At 38.9% G+C, this 13691-nt stretch overlaps 1 protein-coding gene across 1 annotated transcript in view; it reads right to left on the bottom strand.

Annotated features, from left to right (window-relative positions):
* Positions 1-2367: 2367 nt before the first annotated feature.
* Positions 2368-13691, bottom strand: part of asic1b (acid-sensing (proton-gated) ion channel 1b) — a 144094-nt gene continuing 132770 nt past the window's right edge. Inside the window, 7 exon segments of the mRNA XM_029432166.1 lie at positions 2368-4904; positions 4906-4917; positions 6008-6109; positions 6723-6802; positions 7110-7201; positions 12301-12454; positions 12972-13028. Coding sequence (XP_029288026.1) covers positions 4821-4904; positions 4906-4917; positions 6008-6109; positions 6723-6802; positions 7110-7201; positions 12301-12454; positions 12972-13028 — 581 coding nt within the window. The 3' untranslated portion in view covers positions 2368-4820.

Here is a 13691-nt window from a genome sequence, read left to right as displayed (position 1 = left end):
GAATTCCAGCTCTCGTGCTGAGTGAAAAAACACAAACATTGTCTTTTCTTTCATCACAGCAGGGGTTCATAAATTAGTAAATCAGCTCCCTTCTTAATTATAAGCTGATCTAAATCACAACCCCTAGAACCTCCATACAGGAACAGTGTTACTTGACCTCCTTTGAGTGCATATCAGTATTAGACCTGTGTTTAATCTGGAGAGAGGGTGTTGAACCTCTGAAGCGACAAGTAAACAACAAGTTGAGAGCTCAGTGGCTGGTATCCTGTAAATCAGCCATACACTGAAACCCTTTCTTGTTTCCAAACTTTGATGTCATTACACTTCCCCCCCCCCCAATTAGCATGGAGGTACAACAGTATAAAACATGGCATCCCATCTGTTTGCATGCTTGTGTTTGATCAACGTGTGCTTGTGTGAGTGCATACATTGTGTTTTTGTTTTTTGGAGCAAGGTGTAGCAAAATCAGATTTGCTCCATTGTGCTTCAAAGCTCCACAGAGGATTTACAAATCCTGTGTTTGTAAGATGGCAGGTGATTAAGTTTATCCTCTACAAGCCTGTTCAATAACAAGGGTTCATACTTTAAACAAATGAAAGGACGAATCAGGCGGACTTAAGTCTGAAATATAATACAGCGTCTATCAGTGCTGAGAAACTTGACGGCACTGTAATTATCAATCCTCTTAACGAGCAGAATGTAAAGTGGAGCCCAGAGGAGCCGGCTGCAGCCTTATCTATGACAAACGGCTGAGCATCCTAATTGCACTGAGAGATCTGACAGGATAAATTTATACCAGGGACGTGACTCATCTGACATGCTGGCAGCTGCGAGAGCACGGAGACAGGCTGGAGCTGCAATTAATTTCTATACAGTATAGATCCAGCAATGTAAAGTAGTCTAGCACACACTGAAAATCACATCTTTTCAATCAATACTACCCAGTAACCCAGACAACGGCTTGTTTTGTGAGTGGTATTTTCTATACTACTGTCGGGTAGTGGTGAAAGAATATTCAGAAATGTTACTTCCTAATTCCACAGTGTAGAAATACTCAATAACATTTATTGGATTATAATTAATTTATATGTAATAACCACTTAAATATTGCAGTTGGTAAAGGTGGAACTTGCTACTTCATGTGCTGCCCGGTATCTTAATCTACGAGAATACGTCATCGTGTAGTTTTTGTGTTAATGATCTAAATCAGCAAAGTAACTTATACAGTTTTATAAATGTAGGAGTAAAAAGTACACATTTACCTATGAAAGTTAGTCGAGTAGAAGTATAAAGTAGCTTACAAATACCTCAAATATGTACTTCAGTACAGAACATGAGTAAATGTGCTGCAAGCGAAGGGTTTTAATCTCCTCTATCTCTTTTTAAAACTAAATAAACTAAATCAGTTGTAGGTCAAACTTTGAGCTTTGAACTTTAAAATCTTGCTTTGTCAAAATAGCCCAATAATGTAACCCAACAGTAAAATAAAAACACCAACTCTGGGTCAAAACAACGCTTTGGTTTTGGTTTGTAGTTAGTGCTTCATTATATTGACACAAAGTTGGTTCAGATTTGGACCCAGTGATTTGTTTTGTGTTTGTGTGTTAATCTAGTGACTGCAAATGACAAAACACTGTGCACCACATTAAGAAAGTGTAAAACAAGAGCGTAATCTCCTTGTTGATGTAGATACTAAAATGTGATAATAGGATTAGGAGGGAATTACTGCTGATGTAAAAAAGATTTAGAGTGGGAGTGCATGTTCAGTGAAAGCAGAAGGCATGATTAAACTGGCAGATGTGGGAGAAAACATGCGCACGACAAGTCTCATTAAAATATAACAACACGCATTAGAAGTTCCCTGCATGAAAACACAGCTACATCACATCCAGTTGCTTGGGGGGTGATTAGCTGAGGATGTTACAGCCATTTAAGAAGGACAGGCAGTTTGGGATGGATTCCACTACAGGAGCATCTTTCTCTTGTAACGAGGCTAAAGCGAGAAGAGAGCGTTCATCTCTGATATTTATATCGAGGAGCTGAATGAGGGCACATAATGAGTTAACATCATTCAGGACGGAGAGACGGTTGCCAAGATTTCTGGATTTCCTAACAATTAAAGACTACAAGACCGCAGGAAATCTTTTCTAATCCATCACTTTTGGAGATTTTCAGTTTGTCTGAAGCCCCTGCTGGTGCACCTCCCACACACCTGCTTTGGACCGGAGGCTTGATCAAAAAAGCAGAAAGCATCTTCTGCATGATTTCTGTCACCGGCAGGCAGCTGTCCTGTATTACGTCACGTCCCTGCAATCTTCTGAGTCGTAAGACTGTCGCTCAGACAAAGACACAAGTGCCAGCATGAAATGAACTGCATCATCTTTTATTTCTTGATTAATTTGTCTTCTTGGCAGGTACAACAGAAAGTAATAAAAGCCATCAGGGGGCATCATCCTGTTTCAGACATTCAAAACAGGAGAAATCTTCATCAGATGTTGGAGCTGGTTCCCGGGAGCTTTAGCACTTGTATATGAATGCGAGGATACCAGCTGAGGTTTCTCCTCTGAATAATAAACAATGAATGCACACTCACATTTGATGAACAATGTTGATATGTGGTTTCCCCACTAAAATATATGAAAAAATCATGAGATAAAAGTTAACTTCCTGTCCTAGAATAACCCCTAGTGTCTGGGAGCAGCGCACTGATGTGCAGTCGGCCGAGAAACAAACATGATTTCAAGGCAGAACATGTTTAACTGGGCTCTGATATTCACACAGTCATGCATCACCAAGCCACTTTTCTAATACAAGTGTGGCAGCTGGCAACACCAGATGTACAGTAGAATACGAGCCGTCCAGAATGTGCTGCTGCTGGCAGACTGACAATCTTGATAAAACTTGTATTGGCTGTGCAGGATATTTCTCATCCATCCTTTTGTCATGGAGCAGAAACTGTAATTACATTTCGAGAGTATGGAGTTCAAAAACACCAATGTTGTGTCGTGCAGCTGCAGAACAAATGAACGGATGCAGTAGATAAGTAATATCTATTTTAATGCCAAACTCCTGCCGCCAAACCCTTAATGCTGATTTAATTCCAAAAAATGTCGTGTTCACAAGATGAAATGTTGATTGGAGAAAATGGAGATATCAAAATGATGAAGCACAGAATGCTTAATCAGATTTTCAGAGTATCTGAAGATGAGAAATACGTCGCTTTCCCTCTGTTTACCTCAACCAAACGGACAAATAGAGGCTTCAGAGAGGGAATTCACTGATAAGAATAAAACCTCAGAAGAATAACAATTTCCAAAATGATATTTACATTTTATTTATGCTTTGATAACTAAATAGACCAGCCTATTACCTGGACGATGGAGACAGGATTATCAGGCAATATCGAGTATGTTTTATATGAAAGAAAAAAACAACCAAAAAACTGTCGGATCAACACGATATTAATAATATGACAATATATCAAGAAGAATAGTACGTTGTCTTTTACATCACCTCTACATACTGGCGGTATTGTGCTTTGATAAGACTTTTGCAACAAGAACACAGATACAGAATTTTTTTTAACAGCCCCACATTACTTGGATTTCAGCGATCAACTTTCCTCGAAAAATAATTCACCTCACCTCATCCTGCAGTCGAGATAAGAGTTTAATGAAGTTGAAGGAAAACTCCTCGACTCGTCGGGCACGTGTGGAAATGAAAATTAACGGATGAGAAATGAAATTAGGTGCAGCTCATTCATTCATTGCACAGTCAACAAACACACACAGGTACTGTGTTGGGGCACACACACACACACACACACACACACACACACACACACACACACACACACACACACACACGTGCACACTGCATAGCTACACACATACACAGAAATATATATGGGATGTTTCATCTTCCTTTTCCTGTTTATCATTGAGGCAAACTTGGTAATTATAATATTCATGTATATATATCTATATATATAGATATATATATATAATTATGTAAAAGAAAAAGAAAAAAAAAAGAAATTAGAGATGAAATGAAAAACATGCACTGGACAAATACAAGCATGCATTTACATAATGAGACCTGAAATCATCACCAGTACATTTTAAATGGTAGATGATGCACCTCCACCTCTACCACTACCACAAGCCTCCCGAAAACTTCCCTGCACACCCGACTACACTCATCGTGAACATAGATACATTCTGGTACAAACTACACAGAGTCCAGCTGTTGTTTTATGGAGCGCTGCAACAGTTACATTATGTTGCTACATGTACAGTGGAGTAAGCAGTATGGATATTTGTCTCACTAGCAGGCCGGTGTTGTGTGAAACCATCGTGTGTTGCTGTGTTATATAAAGGCATGGGGCTCTTTTTATGATCTGCTGTCTATGCTGAGATAGCTGTACATGTTCCCGTGTTTATTTTTACATTTTATTTTTTTGTCTTTTGAAAGAGAGAGAGAGAGAGAGAGAGGTCTGTGTTGGCAAGGTTCCTCCATGAGCATCCTTTGCGGCAGTATTCCAGAGGAAAACACAAGAGATAGAAGAGTTTAGAGTGCTGCATGAAATGTTCTCTGGAAAATTGACAGATATTTTTTTATATTTGGGATATCCTCTCCACATGGCCTCGGGTGACAGTTCTTTGTCGTATTTGATTTGTCCGCTTTACTCCCTATCTATGTAAAAAGTGCCTCTGTTAGACTTTGTATCAGTTCCTCACACTCCCCCGTGCTGGATAGTTCTTGTTGTATGGTTGGCTTTGGTTGCATAACACGCACTTTGATGCTTCACCCGGGTCTGCTCAGCAAGTGAAGTCTTCAAAGTTGGCCTGGCCCGGGTGATGAGGTAGCATGTTGCCAGGATATGTTGATGGAGTACGCAGATTTCTCACAAGGAGCCTGAAAGAGAAATGAGGTATAGATGCGAGAGAGAGAGAGAGAGAGAGGAGAGAGAGAGAGAGAGAGAGAGGAGAGAGAGAGAGAGAGAGATGAGAAGGAGAGAGAGATAGAGGATGGAGAGAGAGAGGGAGAAGAGAGAGAATAGAAGAGAGAGAGAGAGAGAGAGAGAGACTAGAGAAACAGGCGATAGAGGGAGTTAGGAAAGATAGAGAGAGTGAGAGAGATGGTGAGGTAGATCTCTGGGAGATAGAGAGAGACAGTAGAGAGATGTAGAGAGAAGAAGATGACGTAGAGAGACAGAGACAGATACTCTCGATATTGTTGAGTTGTTTCGGAGAGAGAGGCCGCGAGAGCGAGCATCCCTCACCCAAATAAAAAGCCACTACGTAAGGTCTGAGGATAACGAGAGATAGAGAATGGATGAAGTATTGAGACATGCAGAGGGGGAGTCATCACATCCAGAGTAAAACAGAAATAAAACAAATTTGAGAAAGCTTTAAAGTCATAAACTCCCAGATAAACATGACGAGAGCAACAAGCTGGGCCAAAGAGGAAATAGATCCTTAAGAAATACAAGAATGATGAAAACAATGAAGATGTAAGGCAGGAGAGCAGATCAGAGGAGCACATATTTCCCCTTTTTTTCCTCAGACCTACAATTAAAGTGAACTTCATTTACACTTGGCAATAAGTCAGCTGTCACACCTTCCAAAGCTCTAATTCTGGCCTGTCCCTGCTGGTCGTGTCCACCAGCTTTGATTAAATTCAAGCCACTTTCCGCTCTCTTTCTCTCTCTCTCTCTCTCTCTCTCTCTCTCTCTCTCTCTCTCTCTCTCTCTCTCTCTCTCGTTCAATTTTCTGTCTCTCTCATCCCAATCACACTTTCACTCCCTTTCCCGTCTCTCCAGTCCTAGCTTCCTCCATCTCTATCTCTTAACTCCTTTACTCTGCCCCACCACCACTACTACCGCTGCCATATAGTCCTCCTTCACTCCAGCTGCAGTTGAGACCAGTGAAGAGAAAGAAGAGTGTGCCCCTGTCAAATAAATGCAGTCTGACACATTGAAAGTACTTAGCAGCAGCCTACTGACATGGCGTTTCACATCATCCAGGCTCAGCACAGCTCCCCGGTCATTGTTGTTGCGGCCTTTGTGTTTCTTCTTCACGCATCGGCACAGCTTGTATTTGATCACCTGAAAATAGGCGAATACACCCATTACTGACTTTCTTTTGTCTTTTCATAGTTAAAGCCCACACACTTTAGAGTTTGAAGGATCAGGCAAAGTGAAATTCAAGAGAGATTGATTTTATGCATCTATAAATATATTTCCTCCTCCAAATTGCACATGAGCAGGTGCTACTTTTTGCTCTTTCACCCACACGCACGCACACACACAAATCTAAAATTGACACACAAAAAAAATCTTTCTATATTGCTGGTAAAAGGTAAGGCACACAGGAAGCAACACAGAGTAACTCTAATGAGAACGGACAGAGACATCCTGACTAATCTCAAATATAATACATCCAAAATGTTAATGTATTCAGAATTGTTGCTGCTAAAATGTGTGTGTGTATGTGTGTGTACGCCGCACAGACATGGGCTGCAGGGTTGAGAGGGACACAGCGTTCGTCACGCTTGCTAAAGCACGTCCTTGGTAAAATGGTATGAAAAACTCCATTTTGTAAGCAAGTAATGCCAATAATACTGGAGCAGAACACATTTACATAAACAATACATTGCACCCGATGTGAGTGAGAGGCTAACGGTGATGATGGGAGGTATTTTAAAAAGAGATATTTTACCTCATATAGATAGTCAAAGATTTCGAGAATAGTGAGGATGCTGGCTCCGATGAAGAGACCCATCTGACCTCCAATATCACCTGGAGAGACAAATAAGAAAGCTAAAGTTTTACCTCAACGCAACAGAGAGGAACGTCTTCTCTGTTCATTCACATGAAGCAGATCTGAAATGTACTTTTCATCTTTATTAGGGTCTGAAATGTGACAGAAAACAGATGATGAAAAGCCACAATAGATTAATAGACAGTTCTGTGTCGCATGGAAATGAACACCTATTATAAAAATGCAAGCGCTTGCGTTACTGTCACTTTGAATAAAAAGAATCTACCGTGTTGCATACTGCATGTAATCTATTCCCATGTAAATACTTGACAGCCTTTTCCTTACCCAGAAGGCCTGCCAATTCGTAGGCTTTCTTTTGTTCAATGGTTTCGTAGTTCAGCGCTTCAAAGTAGATATCCAGAACCAGAATGTTATCACTGTAAACAGAGAAAAGCATGTCTTTGGTCACAAAGTCTTAGGTCACATATTCAAATGTCTCAGTTTGTATTTCATACACTTTTCTTTATCAGAGTGTCCTCAGGAGATGAAGATGACTGGTGAGTCTGACATCTCCTGTAGATAACAGAGCAGTTGTGTTGAGTTGAGCAATTTAATCATGGATGCATTATTGAATGGGACAACAGGGCACAAAATGTCAGTGCCCCCCTGTTCTTCACCTACAAAATGTCCCTCAACGAGACCACAAAGTAACATAAAACGACTACAAAAAGACTATGAAACAGGGAAAAACAACCACAAAGAGACACAAAGCATCTACAAAGAGCTTCAAAACTACAAAGAGATGCAAAATGCCTACAAAGAGACGCACAATTACTACAAAGAGACAACAACCAACCACAAAGAGACGCAAAACAATTGAAAAGAGACACAAAACAACATTAGACAAAATATTACAAAATGACATAAGACAGCTACAAAGAGACACACAGTAACAACAAAAAGAGGCTAAACAACCATAATGCATGTCTGTGCCCAGGGGGCCCATTGTCTCATAATCTGCCGATGCAAACAACCTGCCGTCAATCGCTAATTTCCCTATGTTGGGTCTGGTCGTTGAGAAAAACAAAGGAAATTATACAGCTGTTTGATTTCATGCTGTGTTAATATCTTTAACTCAGGAATTCAGCAGAATGAAAAACAATGAGGATTATGATAAGGCCCAGGGCAAAGCAGACTTCTGATTCCCGAATATCCTCTCTGTGGGCCAAATCAGACTTTACACGCCACTGGACTTGAGTTTAAAACCATAACTTTGTAGTTTATTTTTTCTGTACTTGGTGCACTGTTTTATTACTTCAATTTAAGTAAAAACAAGTGATGATCAGTCAGTCTTAAAAGAAAATCTAGTAAAGCCAAGGGCTAAATTGAAATGCAAAGTATAGCTGATAATGTAGCTGGAGATGTACTAATATAAAATGGGCAGACATCTGCTTGTTTCATGCTGGGAGATATAGCCTACTTCCAGCTCCTGCAGTTTGACTGCACAGACGTTATTAAAAGCACATAAAACATCCTTAGTAAACACAAAACAAAACAAAACAATCATCACTGCTTAATTCCTCGCCTGGGGAGGTAATATTGGTCAGTGACTTCCAAACTTTTTTTGACATAGGCTACACACAGAGCCCTGTCAGATGAGCTCAAACACTTCTTCACAGCAGAAATCTTGAGTTAGCACAGCAGAGCTGAAACAACTAACGGTGGCTCTGGTCCATTAAGTGTCTTAGGAAGCCTTTCCAGTGAGCCAGCATTCATAATACCAGGACCTGGCTCACCTAAATGAAATGCAGGCTTTACTAATGCTGCATTTCCCGCTTTGAAAAGTCAAAGCAAAACTTTATGTAAACCTGGATGTTATTTAACACTATTAATTATATGGAAGTAGATCATAGTTAGCAGTAATTAGGTTGGCTTAATCAACTTTGCATTCGAAGACTATTGGAGTGGCAGAATGTGGATGTTTCACATGAATCCATTACTTTGATGCTAGCTAACTATGTCAACTGTTTATAATTTACTTTTAACATTATCTAACAATTTAAACTGTTTATTTGTTACTTTTAAGTTAGCTAACAAGTTAAACTGTTTATCCATTACTTTAAACGTTAGCTAACAATTTAAACTGTTTATCCATTACTTTAAACGTTAGTTAACAATTTAAACAGTGTATTCATTACTTTAAACGTTAGTTAACAATTTAAACTGTTTATCCATTACTTTAAACGTTAGCTAACAATTTAAACTGTTTATCCATTACTTTAAACGTTAGTTAACAATTTAAACAGTGTATTCATTACTTTAAACGTTAGCTAACAATTTAAACTGTTTATCCATTACTTTAAACGTTAGTTAACAATTTAAACAGTGTATTCATTACTTTAAACGTTAGCTAACAATTTAAACTGTTTATCCATTACTTTAAACGTTAGTTAACAATTTAAACAGTGTATTCATTACTTTAAACGTTAGCTAACAATTTAAACTGTTTATCCATTACTTTAAACGTTAGCTAACAATTTAAACAGTGTATTCATTACTTTAAATGTTAGTTAATAATTTAAACTGTTTATCCATTACTTTTAAGTTAGCTAACAATTGAAACTGTTTATCCATTACTTTAAACGTTAGCTAACAATTTAAACTGTTTATCCATTACTTTAAACGTTAGCTAACAATTGAAACTGTTTATCCATTACTTTAAACGTTAGCTAACAATTTAAACTGTATAGGCTATTCATTACTTTTAATATTAGCTAACGCTTTTAACTGTTCATCCATTACTTAAAAATAATAATAACAAATTGTATTTATAAAGCGCCTTTCAAAGCTAAAAGCAATCTCAAGGTGCTAAAATTACTTCTAATACGCTATTAGCTAACTATTTCAACTGTTTATCCATGACTTTCAGCTGTCTGTATCAAACATTAGGCTATAGCCTATACATATACACATTTTCCCTGTTACTTGTAGTTACAGTATTTCAACTAAAACTCCATTACTTTTAGCTACATATGTATGTATGTATATGTAGCTCACTATATCAATCATCTTTTTTATCCATTATGCCTACCTTTAATGTAGCTAACTGTTTAGACTTCTCTACTTGTTGCCATGCATACACAATTGCAACACATAGTGTTCAGGTATTACACTCAATTTATGGATATATTTTTTAAATCACATTCTGGTATCTATTTGTATTTTCAGTTTAGCTTCTCTACAATCTTTCAACATAGGCAGCTACAGAATAAATTACCCCCTGGGGAACAAGTGCCCCTGGTTGGCATCACTGATATAGGTGTGTTTTTTCTGTTGTTATTTATTATCATTTCAGGGTGTTTTCTCCTAATTTGTAGGCCATCTTGAATGATGCTTCTTCGCTGTCATGTGTTCTCATTGCTTAGAGAGTAACCTGAAATACATCATACATACACACATTGTTTTTGTCTTAGCGTTGTATTTATGTGCCCTGTGTTTCATGTGTGCTAAATATATATATTTATATCTATGCATCACATATAAGTATTTCTTGAATGAAGCTGTGTGTGTGTCTCTCTCTATGTTAGTGAGTTCCAGTAGAAAGCTAGTCCACTGCGACATACTTCAGTTCCGCACCACTAAACACTGTGCAGCCCAGATACCAGAACACTCCCAGCTAATGCTCATCAGACTGACATTGCTTAGAAATATGGCCAGTCAAAAAATGAACTGGATGGACTAACATTTTCCCAAAGGGAATTAAATAATACTTTCAGCAGGAAAAAGTGAAGGTTTTTGCAGCACCCTGACTACATATGGTGTAATTATCTTGTCCTCAACATCTCCGCTGGGAATGATAGATAAAAGATTTAACTATTATTGCCCCCTCTTTTCATTTCCTTGAACTACTTTTGATCTTATCATTACATTTGGCAAAGAAACAGTACATACTTGGCTGCATAATCAAGTCAATCAAGGCTCCGACTGGAAGCTCCTTATTATATTACCTCACCTCAATGGAAATAAATTCCAAGTTTGAGAAAGTGAACTGGTTACAGCAGTTATTGTGCAGCCTTTATGCAAGCTGCTTAAAGGGGAATCAACCGCAAAACACTTATGTTTTATAGAAAACTGACATATGATCCAAATTTGTATCATAAGATTTGTCAGCACTGTGTGGCAGCAGTATCTTCCCACAATATAATGGATCCACTAAATGTTAAACTTTTAGCGCAACCTTTGTTTTCTTAGGCCTGGGTAAACCCTTTTCTCTCATTTCCACCAAAAGCTGAAATAATCAAATGATTCCTTTTCTCTAGGAGTCCTTGAATCATGTAGGAAATCATAAACAAAAACAGAAAATAAAAACGTAAAGTAAGCCTGTGGGATATGGTTGAAATCAAGAAATATATTTTTTTCCAGTATTGATTTGTATAAATCACAATAAGGAAAATGTATACAAATTAAATAATACAATGTTTAAATTGATTTCAACTGTGTCCCACCATCATCAAATAAATCTCACTGTAAAACCAAAACTTCAGTAACTACATTTGTAAGTTTGTCCCGCTCATGTGCTGAAGTTTCTCTGTGCTCTCCTTAAATCTGAGTCCAAGACATGAACAGTATGTATAAACACATTTATACAACATCATAGCTAGTTTGGAAGCCAGTCGTGGTCTAATATGCAACTTAAAGGGTAAATTCAGTATTTTTCAAACTGGACCCTATTTTTCTCATGTTTAAGTGACTAATGGCGACAATTATCTTTTACATCGATCCAGTATTGAGCGAGAGCGCTGCAGCCACGAAACGGCTTGCAATGTAATCCAATTGGACAATTCTGTACAGTCAATGGACGTCCACTAAAAGTGGCTGTTTTTGCCACTGACAGGCTCATATTGTTATTATAAGTGTCTTATCCACATTGTCGAAATGAGCTAAATATTCAGCCATGACATGCTTCCTGACATCTTTTGTATAACACTTCTCTCTCCAACTCTCACCCAGGTTTGCAACAAGTCATCTTTTGGATTTCAAGACGAAACTTCTTCTCGAGCAAGACTTGGTCAGACACATAGGTTAGACGCAATAACAAAGAGACTGCATCAAGCAAAAGGTAAAGAAAAAACTTTCTATTTCTCAGTAGTGTTCCTTCCCTTGTTGTCAGACACATAATAACAATCTGAGCCTGTCAGTGGCAAAAACAAGAACTTTAGTGGACGTACATTGATGGTGCGCAATTGCCCAAAGTATTTCATTGCATCCTCTTTTGTTACCGCTGGCTGCAGTGCTCTCGCTCAAACATAATGCAATTTTACACATGGGAAAATAGGGTCCAGGTTAAAAAATACACAGGTTTCCCTTTCAAGAAGTGTGATGTGAAAACCTGACACATCCAACACACACACATAGCCTGAGAATGGACTTCACAGAGTGTCCAGCAGTTAAGCTTTTGAAACAAAAAGTGTTTGGATATTCATAGATTCTGGATTTTTGGATTATTGCATAAATAAGACATAAGAATGTGACTTACGATATGTACTGCTCTGTTTTGTTGAATTTCTTGGCGAGGTACTTGGCTGATGCTTTGCTGGGTATCTTGACAAAGGACATCTCTTTACCGAAGCGTGTCATGTTGCACGGCGTCTCGCACACACAGTAGTCATTGTCTCTCTCAACAAGAAAGTCTGAAAAATAGATTAGGCGGAGAGAGAGATGGAAGATAGAGAGATTGAAAGAGAGAAGACACAGGGACCTCAGGATGACAAACACAAAGCCAACCGAGTGAAAGGCGTCAGAAAAAACCTTTGAAATAAGGCCATCAGGAGACACAGTAGAGAACGTTATAAGAAATGTAAAAGATATAGGACACATGGCTGCAGCCTGAGGCCAACACGTGAATCAGTGTCATGAAAAAGTGAGAGATCTCAAGTCAATAAAAAAACAAGCTACAGACATGAAAGGCCTGAAAGGTATCAGCTGATAGAGAGACAGGGGAGTGTGAAAAAGACAGCCACAGCACCAGGCCTGATGTCTGCTATTTGAGAATAGGACTATTATCTGTTATCAGCATAGATCAGGGGCTCTGAACAGCGGGACACACACGCACGCACGCATGCACTCACGCACACACACACACACGCACACACGCACACACACACACACACACACACACAAAAGCAGCATGCTGGGTTATCTCCTTACCCAAGGCAGGATCTGCACACTCCTTGTACTGCTCCGGGGTGCAGTATGGGGCATCTCCTAAGGACAGGCAGGAGAAACATAATGTTGTCAGTGTGAACAGAAAGCGAACAAGATGGTTTTTCCGAAGAAGCACAAAGGATGACGAGATCTGGCCTAATAATTAATATTGTCCCAGGCTGTCATTACCGTGCTTATCATGATATTCGTCCCAAATGTGATCTCATCTCGTAATTGACCTCATTAACTTTTCTGACCTCTCGTCACCACTTTCAGTCTGTGTCATCCTCTCCATTGAGCCATCTCTCTCCCTCAACAAAGGATCAAGGCATGTCCTGGGCGTAGAGGGAATTATTTCCGAGCTACAATTATTCACCGCATTTTGTTTTATACTCTTGAAAAATCCCTCTAATGGCAGTGAGATAACAGAGATGAATAGCAGAGGATTTTAGCTGGGGAGTTCTCTGTAGACTCACATTAATCAACTGCACAATCACTATAAGATAGCAGCTAATCCTGATTATTGCCCAGAACGATCATCTGGCTCTCACCGAATGTGCAAACACAGAGTTGAAAGTGACCCTGATTGAAGAGACAGACATTAACTGTTTTTGGACAGGTGAGTGTGGGTTAACGGAGTCCAAATTCAAATGTTTCCTCTGTGCCAAACTCCTTTTCAATTTGCCATCTGAGATGCCACACTGTGATTAAATTTAGGAGGTA

The sequence above is a fragment of the Cottoperca gobio genome, chromosome 5 (assembly GCF_900634415.1).
Source record: "Cottoperca gobio chromosome 5, fCotGob3.1, whole genome shotgun sequence".
NCBI classification, from domain to species: Eukaryota; Metazoa; Chordata; class Actinopteri; order Perciformes; family Bovichtidae; genus Cottoperca; species Cottoperca gobio.
The sequence above is the reverse complement of the archived record's forward strand: the minus strand, read 5'-3'. Positions and strand labels throughout refer to the sequence as shown.